The 18950-nt window shown below is 36.4% G+C and overlaps 1 protein-coding gene across 1 annotated transcript; it reads right to left on the bottom strand.

Moving 5' to 3' along the window:
* Nucleotides 1–9626: 9626 nt before the first annotated feature.
* On the bottom strand, nucleotides 9627–16101 carry LOC149265590 (cullin-1-like). Its single transcript, XM_089405071.1, has 3 exons — nucleotides 15861–16101; nucleotides 15411–15547; nucleotides 9627–9737 (listed from the first exon to the last, which is right to left on the bottom strand). Exons 1-3 carry the CDS (start codon nucleotides 16099–16101, stop codon nucleotides 9627–9629), a joined length of 489 nt encoding a protein of 162 aa, XP_089261197.1.
* Between the last annotated feature and the right edge of the window lie 2849 nt (nucleotides 16102–18950).

Raw genomic sequence — 18950 nt, 5'->3', positions numbered from 1 at the left:
CACATGCTCAATGTTCATTTCCTTTCTGCTCTAAACTTGTACCTGGAGTGTTTTATTCATGACATATTCTATGCCTAATGTTAGATAACTGTCATCTTATCTCTGTATTAGTAAATTGAATGTATCAGTGAGTAGGTCACTCAGGTTTCTTCTATATCAAATGCAATATAACTTTCATCTTATCTCTGCGTTGATAGATTAGGTTTGCAAGTTTCCTTACTAGTTGCAGCTGGCCATCATACATTCTGTATGCATTTGCTGGTGTGGTTAGTATTCCTCATCTGTTCACCTAATTCCCAAACTGTTGAGCATTGATGGTCTAAAGCCTTGTAGTCTGAGGGTGTTCATACATGTCTGGAGTGAAAACAGAGTAGAAGTGGTTATCTGGTTTGAACCAAACCATCACCCATCCCAATAAGTTCCTAGAACCATAATGAAGATTATATGTTATCAAGCATCTCTGAGCTACAACCTAGGAGAGCTTCCTAGAGCCCTAACAGGGCTGACCAAATGTATAGTTACTATTACTCCTGAGCTTCGCCCAAATCTCAGATTAAGGGGCCAAGTACTCTCATGAAGACGAGCACCCTGCCAAAAAACAAAGACGAAGTAGGTTCATTTGTTTAGGTGCGAGGGTAGCCTGTCCTAGTCACCTTATGTTTGTCCCTAAAGAATTATTTCCACAAAGGTTACCTCAAAGCACATACGCCACTGGGGGGGACATGGTCATAGAAAATATGCTATGTGTGCAGGATACCTAAGTCCCCGACTCAACTTCGATATCCCTGAGGGGATCCCTAGTACACAGAATACCCATTGGAAATTTAATCCAAGGCAAGCTACCTTCTCTCACACTCCAATTTTGTGTCACATTTAACTCCTTTATAAGGGGAGCGGTATCAGATGATATGAGTGTAGAAGGATTTTACTCTCTTTAATGAAACTAGTCTCAGTTTTGTGATCTTGGCTAGTTTACTCACCACTGCCTAGCCCAAGATCCTAGCCTAGAATAATTTGTGCTTATGCTAAAAAAAAATTGTTTATTATTTTTATTAATCATTTATTTTATGTGAACTTTTATTAAATTCTTCGGAGTGGTGTTGACGTATGGGGTTCAATGTGACTCTGACACAAACCATTCAAGAAAAATACTTTCAAATTTTCATTTGAAGAAAAAGAGCTCTTACAAGGAGAGGTTATCTATATATCAATTCAGTACCATGCATCCAAATGAAGTAGACACATGCACAATGTGTAGAAATTCAATGCTCTCTAAAAACTAACCCAATATATACATAATCAAAACTAGCTAAAACAAAAAAATTTAACACATTTTCTCATTTTCTTTATCTTGAAAAATAAATGCACTTAAGCTATCTTTTTAAAAAGAAAAATTATCACAGAAGTAGGAAACCAAACACAGTGCAGAGTTGCAGATCTCCAAAAAAAACTACTAGTAACCTCTCAAACTAGGAATCTAAAGAACAGGGTGGATATCAAAAAAATGGTTGACTAATGCTTCACAGAAGAGGATACAGAGCATTAATAGCAAGACTAATGCTCTGTGTAAGAGCCTATGGAGCGTTATAGCTCATTGGAATGCACATCTAGGGTGTGTTACAGAGGCAGAGGCTTAGGGTCTAATGAAAGGATATGCACAATAGAGGAGGTTGTGAAGCATCGTTAGTGGTTAGAATGGGAACTAAGAAGAACAGGAAGGAATGGAAATAAAGAGATATCTAGGAACTGAAAGATCAAAACCAGGAACTAAGTATTAGTCCCTAGTTGAGTCACTAATACTTCTATAGGAATTAATGCAGATATCTAGGAACTGAAAGATCAAAACCAGGAACTAAGTATTAGTCCCTAGTTGAGTCACTAATACTTCTATAGGAATTAATGCACGGGTGGTTTTGGATGAAATACCCTCTCGGGTATTCCTGTGACCCAAGGCAGATTGTTTAAGATTAGATGCAACTGTCATAAATAAATACACATATATTCATATTAGTCCATGATTGACAAAGCGAAAGGAGAAGGATTACCTCATTCCTTGGTGTAGTCCTATTGGAGATCTCAATGTGGCAAAGTGGAAGGCCTCTCTGCCAACTCGTAGATCAGAACCTGCACATAAGCAAGACAAAGTGTAATCTCCACAGCATATAAACCTTGACAATCAAAACATCAATATAAGAGAATATAAACAAGCATGCATCTCAATCGCGAAATAGAATCAACATGTAAAGGAATAAAATATTCACACAATCAAGTAGACAACACAGAAACAATTATATATTACTAGATAGAAGAAGGATTACAACCATCTTGGTTGGATCAAGCCTTCTCTAGTCCTTCAGCTCCACTCTTTCTCTCTCTCAATTTCTTGGCAACATAACAATGCTAAACCTCTTTCAAACTTTTGACAACCATTCAAACTTCGTTACAATGACCAAGCCTCCAACTTATATATGGAGAGAGGCTCATCATTGCCAATTTTTTCATGAGTTCCATTGAGGCAAAGGCTTGGATGTTTCCTGACTTTATTTTTCTTTCCCTTCCCATGAGACTCCATTAGGAATAGAAATGTCCTTATATAGGCCCGAGGCAAATTTTTCTTACATTTCGATCTGACATTTGAGTGAAATCAGAGTGTCAGTCAGTCAACTAGTGCTTTGACCTTGAAAATATCATAGTATATAGTAACGCTGACCTTTAGGCAAAACAATGTGTTAACTTCGGGACTAATGCTTTTGGTTGAGAGATGGACAACGTTATAAGTCTCCTTGTCCATTTCTGGGGTGCGTTACCCTGGAAAATAGGCCTATAACTTAGGTATTTTCTTCAACCGATGTATCTTTCTCCTCTCAGTTGATGAGGAGATCATTTTCCTGTACAACAAGAGCATCTTTCCTTCACTTGTTGCAATATGGTTGTATGTCATTCTATTAGCGGAATTAAACATTTCCTATAACTACTAAGTCTAGCCTACTCCTAGCGAGGGAAATTTTAAGGATGGAAATTCATCTTAAAGCTTAGAAACCTTGGCGAATCCCACTCGTCTATAATATGAAATCTATAAAATGTTTAGAGATATTTTTGTAAAAATATGCAAATTTATAATATTTTTATATAGTCTATATATAATTTTTTGGCGATTTTTAGTGTAAAATAATTGCATTCTACAAAATTTGGGCAAATCATTTTTACAAAAAAGTGGAAATTAGTGAATCTTGTTTTTGGAAAAAGTATAGAAAATTGGCCCATGGGCGAATATTAGCCCCTAAAAGTTTCCCTACTCCTAGCTACCTAATTACTGACATATGTCATGATGCCATTGTGAACCAGACCCTTTGGGTCCATAATACACTTTAAAATTGTCCACCATTCACCATGCCCTTCAATGATTGACTATTAAGTGTTTCCAAATTTACTGCATCAACCTTCATAATATATGCAATGTTGAATGGTCATAACCATTTCATGCATAACTTATACTTGGATGTTGTTGAAACTTGCTACCATATAGTAATACCAATGTACCTAATCTAGGAACACATGTCATATATTATGCTTGTGCCATTATTTATGTCATTATTTATCAACCACTTGATTGCACTCTGCCACCGACATATCTTCTTCTAATTCCATTAGTTCATCTAGCCTATGTTGTAATGATTGATCATAGATTTCTTTATTGCAAGAGAAATCCTCAAACATGGGTCTATAAATTTGAACAACATGATAGTTTACTTTCGCTACACTATCCTAACGTATGATTTGTTAGGAATTTGCAATTAATATACACCCATATAATTGCATAGATTCACTAGTCCCAATTGTTGTCTTAAACATTACATGCCTTGCTAAGGCCATATTGTAGAATCTTGTTGAATTCCTCCACTATATCATTTGTATAAGGGTGGTATGGTGTACTTTTATGATAATGAATTGTAAACTCTTGGGCCAACGTGTGGATCAAATCATTTATATTTTTTTCCTTGACCATTCATCAACACCTTAGGATAGCCAAACCTAGTTACAATGTTCTAAAAAATGAATCATGTTACAATGTCTATAATACAACCATTTATCAACATAATCTCAACCAATCTAGTTAAGTATTTGGACATAGCTATAATGTAGAGCATGCATCTCCATTGCATAGGGGGATTGATTGGTTCTATGAAGTCAATTGCTTCTTTCTCGAATAGTTGTAATGTGGTGATAGGGAAGAGTGGTAACTCATGCCAACCATATGATTTCCTTGTATATTGGAATACATATTACTATTGATAGTATTCCTTAACTTCATGAAAAAAATGAGGACCACCATTATCTAGCACACAACACTTTATACACAATAGTGTTTCCTATGTTATACCCTCCTATGGTTTCTTCATGCACTTCATACAACACAACATCTAGCTTATCACCCAACACACATCTACTCAATAAATACATCAACTCCAAGTTTGGATAATTTTACTACAATCAATTGAAGATATGTGTTGTGTGTGACCAATTACCTACACTTTTCTACCGAGTATCCCTCTATTGGTTTGCCTCTAGCAAAGAATCTTGCAATCTCTACAAACTAATTAGGAACAACTTCAATTCTAAATAGTTGTTGCTCTAGTAGCTCGTCATCTATGCTTCATCTAATTTTGCAAAATTCTAGTCATGACAAGTGGTCTAGTCCCACATTATATTTCCCTAGTTTGACCATGACTTTGAATTCAAACTCCTAGAATAACAAAAACTTGCAATAGATCCTCCCCCCAAACATTAGCTTAATGGACAAATACTTCTAGATAGAATGATATGTGAAGAATTTAATGGTAATTCTCAATAGGTAATGCCTAAATTTTCAAAGTACGTACAACATTTCTAAGCCCTCATGCTTGGTAGTGATATAGTTCTTCCATATGTCAAACAAAATCCTACTAGCAAATGAAATTGGATTATCAATGCTCCCCTCCCTGGGCTATGCAAGGATTGCACCCAAGGATATGGATGATGCATTTACATGCACACAAAATATTTTCATCCAATATGGAAAGATAAAGATTGGCATAGTAACAACTTTTAAAGTGAAAAGAGATTTGTTCCCTCCGGGAGCTTGTTTGATCCAGAGTTAAGATAGATCTAAGCTAGTGCAAAATTAAATTAAAATTTTAAATTTTATGAATCAAATTGAAATAATTTTTATTATCACTATTTTTTAATTTACTAATATAAACATTATTTTATTACTTTTAAATATAATGTTATGGGACATCTATCAAATATTGAAATATACAATATTTTTTAACATAATAATAAAATTTAAAGTCTTTTAACATAATAATAAAATTTAAATTCTTTTAACATAATAATAAAATTTCAACTTTATTTGTCAAAATTTTAAAATATAATTTTAAATCAATTATATTTTATTATTGTTTAAAATATATAAATAAATTCAATGTAAAAATTTGCACATATACATATACATATACATATACATATATTACAACCCAACATTTAAAAATAAAAATAAAAAACTATATATACATATATTACAACCCAACATTTAAAAATAAAAATAAAAAACTAAGTTCACCGGCCAACACATTTATTATTCATTAGAATGTGCTAAACGTCTTTCTTGTAATTTCTTTATCACATGTTTCTTGAATAGTTTAAGTAATTAAACTAGCCTTTAACTCTATTTTAATAATATTTTATAGTCAGTGATAGTGAATATTTTAATCTCATAGTTTTCTATCTCGGGTACTCGACTATTTTAAGCTGCGTTACTATTCAACAAAACTGGCGGATGGTCTAATTAGATTCATGAATTCTTTCGACCCACGCCGCGGCGGTGGTTTTGGTTGGCCTGGCATATGGTTTTGGGTGGCCTGGCCTGGCATATGAATTCTTAAGAACAATCAATTTTATGTAAAAATATCATAATTTGTCTTTGGGAAATATGAAGTAGAGTATTTGGGTCATATTGCTTCAATGGAAGGAGTTAACGTGGACTCTCAAAAGATCCAAGCTATTACAAAATAGTATTTATTCCTAACATAAAGAGACTTAGAGGATTTTTTGGACTCACGAAATATTATTGAATTTAAAAAACAAAATTATGCTTGCATTGTGGACCCACTCATATCTTTCTTGATGAAAAATCATTTGTATGATGGTGAGACTACTTTGGAATTCTCTCTCTCAAAGGATTCCTCCTTCTACACCAATTTTGGAAACATGTGATTTTGGTAAAATATTCATAATAGAATGTGATGCATCAAGAGAAGAAATTGTAGTAGTATTAACACAAGAAGGGAGATGTTTTTCTTTTGAAAGCAAACAATTGAAGGAAATTATATGATGAAATCTACATATGAATAAAATGGAAGAAAATTTACATGTAATAAAAAATGTAGATAGTATCTCATAGGGGGCTACTTTAAAACTAGGATAGACCACAATAGTCCAATGCACTTTCTGGAGAAAAAATTATCATCAAAAGAGCAATAAAATCGATTATAAAACTTGCAAGGGTTTAATTTTGAAATGATCTACAAAATATGGAAGGACATTGTAATAATAGAAGAAGGCTCAAGTTTATATTCTATTACATCTTCTATTCTTGTGTAACTAGAAGAATCTCGCCGTGAATGGAAAAATGTAATGTATAAAGGAATGGATGAATATGGAACATTGGGAATGTAAGGGAGAAACAATTTGAAAAAGGGTACAATATTTTTATGCCCTAAATAAAAATTGGAGAAACAAATATTAAAGGAGTCCCATGACTCCCGACTAGTAGTGTTCCTTAAAATGTAACAAAGGATCAAAATATATTATTTTAGGGAATAAATAAAGAAAGATATTTAAAAATTTGTAAGATAATGTTACCTAGGTATAACAAATAAATCAAGGAGACAGTAAAATACGAATGATCACATCATTCATTACAATGTCTCTTTTATGTTTCTCACACTCCCTCTCCATCATCCTCTCTCCCCATCCCTCCCTCCACTCTACCCATGTTGTTTTTTCTCCTCCTCTCTCTATCTATCACTCTCCTAATATCCCTCCCTCCCTTATCTGTCCCTCTCTCCATCCCTCTCTCTCTTCTCTGCCCCTCTTTCTGAAGTTTCTCCTCTTTATATCCCTTTACCATATCCCCTTCATTCCCTATATCTCTCTCTCTTTCCCTTCCTCTCTTTCACTTTATCCCTCTCCACCTCCCTCTCTTTGATTCTCTCTCATCCTCCAACTTTGTGTACCACCTCTCTCTCTCCCTCATCACTGTATCACCCCATGATCCCTTGTCCTTCTCTATGCCTCTCTTAGTCTCTCCTTCTCAACAACCCCCTCTCTCTTTCTCATACACACTTCCTTACACATTCTCTCTTCATCTCTCCCTCCCCTACTCTACCCCTATCTTCCTTCCACAATATCCCCCCTCTCCTTCTTAATCTTCCTCCATTCTCTCTTTTTCCTCTCTCTCTCTCCCTCTCACTCTTCCTCATTTATTCTCTCACTCTATCCTTCCCTCTCTCCTTGTCTCTTACTAAAATAAATCATGAAACTACCGGCCCTTTCGGCAACAGTTCACGGTGCACAGACTGAGGTCACACCCAAGGTAGTATGGGAGGCTGCTGGAACCAGGTTTTCACACCCTAGTGATGTCTTGATGAAGTCTGGGAAATTTGCGAACTAATTCTGTGCGCTTGCGCTGCTTCGTGCAACCGTCTGACCTTCGTATAGCTCTGTAAAGAGCGTGAAGACGTGCTGCCTAGATCCTTAGTCATGATTGTACTTTTATTATAGATCTAAACTTAATTATGTGGGCCCAATATTATCATTAATCATTCAACATTCATAACAAGTGAGCACAATCGTAAAACCGTAAAGTGATACGTAAATATAATAGAAGCATAGACACAAAATATTCCAAAATCAACTTATCTTTTATTGATCCTATGTTCAGATACAATTCAAACTCCGTCCTACACACTCAGCTGCAGGGGTCGCCTCACACAGTTGCAGACTCTACTAGGCCTTTGCGCAATCAGCTGCAGAGCCTCTTCCTACTACTACAACCCAAGACTCAGACTTACAGACTCAGAGTGAATTCCTCATTCAAACCCCTATTACTTCTTAAAGCTGAACTAAAAACTTACTTTTACACTTAGAGCCTTGCTCTATTTATACATTCCCATGGTCTGCGGACCATGGGTAGGCCGACACATTTTATATTAAATTACATTATTTTAGGGCGGAAAACCCTAAACTCTTGCGCTTTGCGCCCACATTTCGCAGGTTCTTTACATTACATTGACCAAAATTCGAGCTACAAGCCCCAAAAACTGTTGTGGGGGGGTCTGCTGCACAACAGCCCTGTCGGCCCGACTCCCTCTCTTCCCTTGTTCAAGGAGCATGTGTGTATTCATTGAGGGTGTGAACATTTGTAGAGTGCATATTCTCTTATATTATTTTTTTTCAAGTGGGAATGACAACTCTACTCTATGTGTTTGTTGAGTTGGCTTTCAAAATGAAAAACTTGGTAGTTTGGGCTACAAATACATGAAAAAATCCATTTTCTAAAACACCTTTCAATATCTTCATTTTTGAAATTAATTTTCTATATGCTAGAAAAATCCATTGTCCAAAAAAACTATAAACAAATATAAAGTTGACTTTGCAAATTCCAAATATATATATAAATATATATATATATATATATATATATATATATATATATATATATATATATATATATATATTGTTTAATTATTGTTGTTTAATACATTTTTCTATAGGTTAAACAAATCCACATGAAACTATAGACACATATAGAATTGATTTTGCAAATTCCAAATATATATATATATTTTAAATAATATTGTTTAATATATTCTTGTCTATTTCAAAAGCTTAAAATACACATATACTCCATTTTATTTTTGCTATAAAATTTTTTCCCTCGATCATTTTAATATATATATATATATACAAGTTCACTAGCAAAAAACCTTATAATTCAAAAATTATAAATATTAAAAAATAGCTAGGGAAATTCTTTTTTTATGAGACATATATTATATCTTTCATGAAAAATAGACAGCATTGTTGAGATTTTCTGTTTGTAGCAAAATAGGAAAAATCTCAGCTGATGACAACAATAGGAATTTAGTTCCTAGATTAACTCCAGGTTGTTGGGAGGGAGTTAATGCCTCCTATATTTGATGTGAGGGAGTTAATGAGGCTGTTAGATTCTCTATGCTATATAACAGGCAACCATTCGGATGGTTTGCTAAGAGGGTGAGAGTTTTGTGAGGATTTCTTGATGTAATCTCCAATTTGATTAATAAATTCCTGATGCCTATGTTTGGTGGACGTAGCCCAGATTGGTTGGGTGAACCACGTTAAACTCTTGTGTTTATGTGCTTGATATTCTGCTGTGTGTTTATTTAATTTTGCTGTGCACCTGGACCAACAATTGGTATCAGAGCATGTTGGAGGTGGAGCGCAGCTGAGCGCTGGTCGTGCTGATAATCGCTGTAAGGCGTGGAGGTATTCCGCTGGAGCGCTGGTGCGTGGACTGATCAGTTTGGTGCTGCGTTGATCTGTTAGCGCTGGCGGACTGTGCTGGTGGTTTGCTGTTGTGTGGTGCTGCCTGAAACTGGTGCGTTCACAGCCTCCGTGCGCTGAGTAACAGTATGTTCATTATTGTGTGGAGCCTGTTTCATAACATATTACTGGTGCATAGTTGAACGCATATGGCTGGTGCATATTTGAATTGAGTGGTGCGTATTACATTGTTGGTGTTTCATATTAAATGGTGCGTATTACATTGCTGGTGTTTCATAACATATTACTGGTGGATTAATATGTTATATGGGTGAACGCATTACTTGTTATTGCCAGTGCCATGTTCTATGCTAATTCATGAATAGAATGTAGACGGTTGGATACACACTCTGTATTATTTGGGTACACTGTGTTACCAACGCATAAGAGCGTCCTAAGAATTTGATCTCTGTATCTGTTAGGGGAGTGAGGGGCGGAAATAAAACCTTGATTCTGATTTTTTAAAAAGAATGTTATTGTTTTTCTTTGAAGAAATTCAACTGGAATCTTCTTTTCCGTTGTAAAATTTTATTGCTCCAAATTCTAATCCAAAGATTCCCCGTGAACAAGTTGAACGTAGACTTCTTGTTTGGATAACCAATGCAAACAATACCTGCGGCAGTTTTGAGAATGCAAGATGCTCTTTGTCAAGGATAGCAGAAAATCGTTCATGCTTTTATTGTACAAGTATAAGATGTTGTCACATGTTGTTGATTGATGGTTTTAATCAATGAAATATTTACATTGGCAATAGGCAAGCAACGCATTGATGCTGAAATATATGCGTGCACACAACCTGAAAAATTAAGAGAGACACGATGGATGTCAGAGATTAAAGCGTGAAGATTAAAAACATAAGAATTTTTTTTTTTTGTGTGATGTGCAAAAGGGAAGTTTTTTTTTTATTGTGTAAAAACAAAGGCATAGGCAATTTTTTTTATTGCTGGTTGGATATTGGAGATTATTGTGTTTTTTGTTTGATACAAATGGCGAAAACTCAAAGTGCCCGGTTTGAAATTGAGAAATTTAATGGCAAGAATAATTTTGAGATCTGGAAGGTAAAGATGCACGATCTGCTGGTTCAACAAGGTGTGGCGAAAGCACTATTGGGGAAAAACAAAAGGCCTCCTTCCATGACGGAGGATGAATGGGATGAGATGGACGATAGAGCTCTGAGCGCAATTCGGTTATGTCTGGCGGACGATGTTCTGTTCAACATTGTGTCAGAAAAAACCGCCGCAGGCTTGTGGTCGAAGCTTGAGAAACTCTATATGACGAAATCTTTGACAAATCGGATTCTCCTGAAACGGCAGCTTTATGGTTTGCGGATGAAAGAAGGTACCTCAATTGCTGATCACCTGAATGTTTTTAATACCTTACTGGTGCAATTAGACAGTCTAGATGTGAAATTTGATTCAGAGGATAAGGCAATAACTCTATTATGTTCTTTGCCTGAATCCTGGGATCACTTTGTTACTTCCATAAGCTTTAGTACATCAGAAATCCTTGAGTTTGACGATGTTGTTGGAGCCTTGTTGGCTGAAGAGACGAGGAAGAGGTCGAATGCAGACACCTCTACATCAGAGGTAATGATGGCCAGAGGTCGCTCAAGAGAGAGACACTTCGGGGGAAAGCATAGCGACTCTCGCTCAAAGTCCAAAGGAAAGAAGCCAAAGGTGAAGTGCTGGCATTGTGGCAAGGCTGGACATCTGAAAAAGGATTGCTGGAAGCGAAAGCAGGCTGCTAAAGAAGGCTCTTCGACAGAAAAGAAGGAAGCCAACACCACAGATACAGGTTCAGTATCTGGTTCAGGTATGAGTGATGAGGTATTGTCTGTTAATGTTTCAAAACATGATCAACATTGGTTGTTAGATTCCGGGGCATCTAACCACATGTGTATACATAGAGATTGGTTTAAAACATATAGATCAGTTGATGATGGAGTCGTGTACATGGGTAATGATGTCACGTGCAGTATTGTTCTAATAGGAAGTGTACAACTACAAATGTTTGATGGCACAACCAAAATGTTAACTGATGTGAGGCATGTACTAGATTTAAGGAAAAATTTGATTTCATTAGGAGCACTTGATTCAAATTGATATAAAACTGTAATTCAAGGTGGAGTCATGAAAATTTACAAAGGCATCTTACTAGTTATGAAAGCTAAGAAAGTAGGAAATCTATTTTAGTCAGAAGGTAGAACTGGGTCAGATCATGTGTCTGTGTCTGAACATGACAATAGTTCCATTCACTTATGGCATCAAAGATTGGGGCATATGAGTGAAAGAGGATTGAAAATTTTGGCTGACCGAAAGTTACTTCCTAATCTAAGATCTGGAAAATTGGATTTCTGTAAACATTGTCTGTTTGGTAAACAAAGTAAACAAAAGTTTAAAACAGGCAAACATACTAGTAAAGGCATACTTGATTATATCCATTCAGATGTTTGGGGTCCAGCCCCTACAGCGTCATATGGTGGCTCGTCATATTTTGTGTCATTTATTGATGACTTTTCTCGGAAAGTATGGGTCTACATGTTGAAAAAGAAGTCTGATGTTTTTACAGTTTTCAAGCAGTTTAGAGCATTGGTAGAAAACAGCACTGGTAGAACAATAAAGTGTTTAAGAACTGACAATGGTGGTGAGTTTACTTCCAAGGAGTTTGACAGCTAATTTAAGGATGCAGGGATCGAGAGGCATAAGACCACGGTTTATACTCCTCAACAAAATGGAGTTGCTGAACGCATGAACAGGACTCTTCTAGAAAGAGCAAGGTGTATGCTGAGTAACGTCGGGTTGCAAAAGGAGTTGTGGATGGAAGCAGTGGCAACAGCTTGTTATGTGATAAATCGATCTCCATCAACAGCAATAGGCTGCAAGATTCCGCAAGAGGTATGGAAAGGACACCCTTGTGACTATTCTAAACTCAGAGTGTTTGGTTGTGATGCATATGCTCTAGTGCCTAAACATCAGCGAACTAAATTAGATCCGAAATCGAAAAAGTATGTCTTTGTTGGGTATGGTGATGGAACAAAGGGATTTAGATTGTGGGATCCTACTACCCGCAAAATCATCATCAACAGAGATGTAAAGTTTGATGAATCCTCTCTTGTACAGTTAGATGTAAATAGTAGATTGAAACAGGATGATGTATCTGATTTCCAGAATATTCAGTTTGACGGCATTTCTAATGATAGTCATAACGACCATAGTTCAGATTCTAGTCATGAACAGGTTTCAGAATCAGATTATGAACAGGGTTCAGATGGAGGTCATGAACAGGTCTCAGATGGCGATCATGAAGAAGTTCCTACAGATGATAGATAGCCAATTGTGGAAGCACCAGAAACATTCTTAAGGAGGTCTACAAGGATCAAACGTCCTCCAAGAAGGTATGATGATTATGTTACTTCAGTTGCTTTGATCGCTAATGATGATGAACCTTTGTGTTATCAGGAAGCTGTAGAAGGTTCAAATAGTGACAAATGGAAAGCAGCCATGAAGGAAGAAATGATGGCCTTAGGTAAGAATGGTACGTGTGATCTGGTTGAACTTCCTAAAGGCAGGAAAACTGTGGGATGCAAGTGGGTGTTCAAGGTGAAACGGGGTGTGAATGATACAGAAGACAGGTACAAAGCGAGACTGGTTGCAAAGGGGTTTTCTCAGAAAGCTGGCATAGACTTTCATGAGATATTTTCACCAGTGGTTAAAATTGTTTCAGTTAGAATTGTGTTAGCATTAGTGGCTTTGTTTGATTTGGAGTTGCAGCAGTTAGATGTTAAGACTGCATTTCTACATGGTGACTTAGATGAGGAAATATATATGGAACAACCGGAAGGGTTTGTTCACCATCGCAATGAGAAATTTGTCTGCAGGCTCAAGAAGTCATTATATGGCCTGAAGCAGTCGCCTCGGCAGTGGTATAAGAAGTTTGATTCTTTCATGCTGAGTCAGAAATATGTTAGAAGCGAATATGATCATTGTGTTTATTTTAAACAGTTAAATAATGGCATGTTCATTATCTTAGTGTTGTATGTTGATGATATGCTTTTAGCAAGAAAAAGCATTGGAGAAATCAACAGGTTGAAGACTCAGATGGCAAGGACGTTTGATATGAAAGATCTAGGAGCAGTAAGACAGATTTTGGGCATGGAGATTTTCAGAGACAGGAGCAATGGTAAGCTGTGGCTATCACAATAGAAGTATGTTGAGAAAATACTTTTGAGGTTTGGTATGAATAATGTGAAGCCTGTGTCAGTCCCTTTAGCTTCCCATTTTAAGCTTTCTTCGAGTTTATGTCCTAATACAGATGAAGAAAAGGATTATATGTCTCGAATTCCATATGCCAATGTAGTAGGGTGTTTAATGTATGCGATGGTTTGTACTCGACCAGATATTTCACATGCAGTTGGGGTTGTCAGTAGGTACATGGCAAATCCGGGTAAAGAACACTGGTCAGCAGTGAAATGGGTGCTTCGGTATTTGAGAGGCACAAGTAGTTATTGTATCTCTTACAATAAGAGTAGTGAATTTGTTTGCGGATATGTTGATTCCGATTTTGCAGGTGATTTGGATAAGAGAAGATCAACTTCAGGGTACGTCTTTACTCTTGCAGGTGGAGCTATCAGCTGGATGTCAAAGCTACAGAATATTGTTGCTTTGTCCACTACTGAAGCAGAATACATTGCTGCTTCTCATGCTTGCAAAGAGGCAGTTTGGTTGAAAGGTTTGCTTGGTGAGTTTGGTAGGTTACAGGACAACATCAGGTTACTTTGTGATAGTCAAAGTGCAATACATTTGGCTAAGAATCCGGCCTATCATAGTAAATCAAAGCATATTCCAATTAAGTACCATTTTGTAAGACAGGTTATCACTGAAAGGGGAGTCTCTCTTGAAAAGGTGCATACAAAGGAGAACTGTGCAGACATGTTCACGAAACCAGTTTTGTTGGAGAAGCTACGCTGGTGTTTGGCTTCTCTTGGCTTGCAGAAAAGATAAAATAATAATAACAGGGCATCAGGTGAATTATTGTCAAGGTGGAGATTGTTGAGATTTTCTGTTTGTAGCAAAATAGGAAAAATCTCAGCTGATGACAACAATAGGAATTTAGTTCCTAGATTAACTCCAGGTTGTTGGGAGGGAGTTAATGCCTCCTATATTTGATGTGAGGGAGTTAATGAGGCTGTTAGATTCTCTATGTTATATAACAGGCAACCATTCGGATGGTTTGCTAAGAGGGTGAGAGTTTTGTGAGGATTTCTTGATGTAATCTCCAATTTGATTAATAAATTCATGATGCCTATGTTTGGTGGACGTAGCCCAGATTGGTTGGGTGAACCACGTTAAACTCTTGTGTTTATGTGCTTGATATTCTGCTGTATGTTTATTTAATTTTGCTGTGCACCTGGACCAACAAGCATTGTTATGAAAACTCAAGTTTGAAATAGTAATACACACTTTTTTTTATCAATACAAATATATACTTAGAAATCTTTAAGAGATCGTGATTACCTTACATTCATCTATAACAAAGGTAATACCTAAACTATCACTTCCAACCTTGATTATGTTCTACATGTAAAGGAAACAAAACTTTTACCAACATTTATTTAAACCATAAAATGTAAAGGTTAAAATCATATTGATCATATTTATTTAAACAATTTTTTCTATGCTACATATCGAATGATATTGCAATTTTTTGTGCTGTTATAAGAACTCCCTTGAAATCAAATTTTCAATCCGCTTCAGCATTAAGTTAACATTTGGCTTGAATGTCACCTGCAGTTGCTCAATACATTCCATCACTAATTGTCGACTTGTCAATACTTTCCTAGCCTTCATTGTCCGAATTATTGCAGCATCGATGGCATGGCATCTATGGCCATCTACAACCTCGCTGACTTTCTTCTTTTCACCTATTTGTGGAAATGAAATGTTAATCCTAGCAGATTTGCATGTGAATCTACCGTTGAATTCAAAATGATCAGTTTTGGCTATTGTTTGTGTCACCGACTCCTTTAAAATAATATTGTACTTTCCACGTACAATTGAATGAAGCAGTCTAATAACATCCTCCTCTGGCAAATTTAATTGTGAACGGATTTATTCACAGCTCAACCCTTCGAATCATTGAACAATAAAAGCAGCGCTGCCTGGATTGTTGATACTGCAATTTCTATTGGCTTAGTGTCAAAGTTTCCTATAATTTTACAATTTCCCAAACAATACATCCAGTAAGTTTACGATGCTCATATTTTCTAGAATAAAAGCCTTCATACGCCCTAATGCATTTAAGAATTTCCGCTGGTGGATTGACGTTGAATAACTTGTAGGTTGGCCAGAACCCATTATTTAATACTGTAACAGTCAACTCTATTCCAGGATGCACGTATGAATAATCATCAAGATACTTGTTGAAATCAAGCTGAGCCTCCCTTGCCAGTGTGAAATCATTTACCATGCCCTCCATCTTTGAGTTTCGCTGGAAACCACATTCATGCTTTATCTTTGACCACATGGCTCGTTCATGACTGTTGTTTGCACTTTTAGGTTGTAGTAATCTGCAAGCTAGCTTTTTCACAAAATAAATCTCTATCACTAACATGCTGAAGATGATTCAGATAAAAATCAGATTTTGAATTAAATGGAGTTGTGCTCACAGGGAGACTGCACCCAAACAAAGAAGAGACTCTCTCTCCATTCACTCTATTTCACATCAAATGAATATTACAATATTAAATACATCACTGAAAATTAGGTAGTTATGGACAACCTCCTAAACTCTAGGAACTAATCCTAAACTAAGGAGATGTGTTACAACCATATAACCATTTCTTCATTATTTTTAACTCCCCCCCCTTAATGGAGAAAGGGTTATTCTGCACTCCTAACATTCCTCTAGATAACTCAAACTTTACTCGCCCTAGAGGCTTAGTAAAAATATCAACTAAATTATCACAAGTGTTACAATACTCCACACATATTTCTTTTGACTGTATCTTTTCTCGAACAAAATGAAACTGAGTGTCAATATGTTTAGTATTTTTATGGAAAACTGGATTGTAGGCAAGATTTATTGTGCTCTGGTTGTCAGTTTTGATGCTGGTTGCTTCTTTCTGTCCTTCACCTGCATCGCTGAGCAATCTCCTCAACCAGATAGCTTCGCATGCAGTTGCACACAATGCTTGGTACTCAACTTCACATGATGATAGTGCTACAGTACTTTGTTTTCTGCTACTCCATGAAATAACCCCGGATCCAATACTAAATGCGTAACCTGTGATGGATCTACGATCATCCAGGTTACCTGCCCAATCAGAATCTGAATAACCTGCTAAAGTAACATCAGAAATGTCAGTGTATAAAATACCATAATTACAAGTACCACTAAGGTACCTCAACACACATTTTGCTGCAATCCAGTGACTTTCAAGTGGTTTGGACATAAACTGGCTTAGCACACTAACAGAATATGCCAGATTAGGTCTAGTTGTCGTGAGATATACCAAAATTCCCACTAGTTGTCTATACAAAGTGGCATCCACCTATTTTGTGCCATCGTCACTGCTTAACTTGAGATTCTACTGCAATGGTGTTGCTGTTGTTTTGCATTGTTCCATTCTGAATCTTTCCAACACGGTTCTGGCATACTTTCCTTGAGTTAAAAAAGTTTGACCAGAATCTTTCCATACCTCCAAACCTAGGCAATAATGAAGATCTCCAATGTCTTTCATTTCAAATACGTGTGACATTTGCTGCTTGATTTCTTTGATCAAATTATTTGCATTTCTTTTATGATCATGTCATCCACATACAAAGAAATCAAAATGATTTGCCTCTGTTTATTTATCTTGGTATACAGGTTTGGATCGTTGAGGCTCCTATGAAAACCATGTTGTATAAAAAATGAATCAATTTTATCATACCATGACCTGGGTGCTTGTTTCATACCATAAAGTGCCTTATGCAATTTACACACTAAATGCTCCTGCCCCTTTTTCACAATACCAGGAGGTTGTACTAAATAAATTTTTTCCTTTAATTCTCCATTCAGAAATGCAGACTTAACATCTAGCTAGTGTAGCTTCCATTTATGTTTTGTTGCTAAAGAAATTAGCATTCTAATTGTATTTAATTTAGCTACAGGGGCAAAGGTGTCATCGAAATCTATTCCTTCTTGCTGTGAGTAACCCTTTGCTACTAGTCTAGCTTTGAATTTTTCTACACTCCCATCTGCATTTATCTTTGGTTTATACAGCCACTTACATCCTATGGGGGTTTTTCCTTCAGGCAACTCAACTAAATCCCAAGTATGGTTTCTGTATATTGATTCAATTTCCTCATGCATTGCAGCCCTCCATGCATCTGATTTACTTGCTTCTTCATAATTTGCAGGTTCTACAATGTTCAATATTTTAGACATTAAAGCATAGTCTCTCAATTTAGCAGGTAGTCTAGTCTTCCTACCTGATCTCCTAGGTAGAGGACTTACCTCAACTCTATTTGTTTCAGCGCTTTCCGGGCTTGCATCATCACTTATTATACTATCTGCTGCTTCTTCTTCCTGTTTTTGCTGCTGCTCCTACTATTCATCTTCTTCACTGTTTACTTCTATTAACAGTGGAATGTGGCTATCACTGTTAGAATCTTCCTTTCCATCTTCAGCCTGTTCATGAAAAATAACATCTCTGCTTGCAAAAACTTTATGAGTGACAGGATTATATAGCTTGTATGCCTTATACTCAGTGCCATATCCAATAAATATACATTTCAGAGCTTTGGGGTCTAACTTCTTCCTATCTGCTTTTGGTATATGAGCATAAGCTTTTCATCCAAATATTCTTAAATGACTAACTGTTGGCTTGAGTCCAAACAATGCTTCAAAGGGGGTTTTGAAGCCTACTTCTGTCGAACTCCACAAGGGTTCTGTTCTTCTGTTCTGCTACTCCATTCTGCTATGGAGTGTGTGGCACTGTGAATTGTTGCATAATCCCATGCTGCTTGCAGAAGTTCATGAACTCTCCCAACCTGTATTCTCCCCCTTGGTCCGAGCGGAGAATCTTTATCATTTTTCATGTTTGGTTCTCTATCATAGATTTAAACTCTTTAAAGTACCGAAAGGCTTGACTCTTTTTACTTAGAAAGTACACCCATGAAAACCTAGTGCAATCATCTGTAAACAACAGAAAGTAATATGCTCCTCCTAAAGGCCTAGTTTGCATAAGTCCACAAATATCTGTATGCACTAGTTCTAGAATGTCTCTTTCCTTTCTGTTGACATGCAAAGGGAACTCTTCTCTATGCAATTTCCCTCATGCA

This window comes from Pinus tabuliformis, chromosome 6, assembly GCF_031772625.1.
Source record: "Pinus tabuliformis cultivar Carrire ecotype Pingquan chromosome 6, CPIR1, whole genome shotgun sequence".
NCBI lineage: Eukaryota > Viridiplantae > Streptophyta > Pinopsida > Pinales > Pinaceae > Pinus > Pinus tabuliformis.
This window is presented reverse-complemented; position numbering and strand designations above follow the sequence as displayed.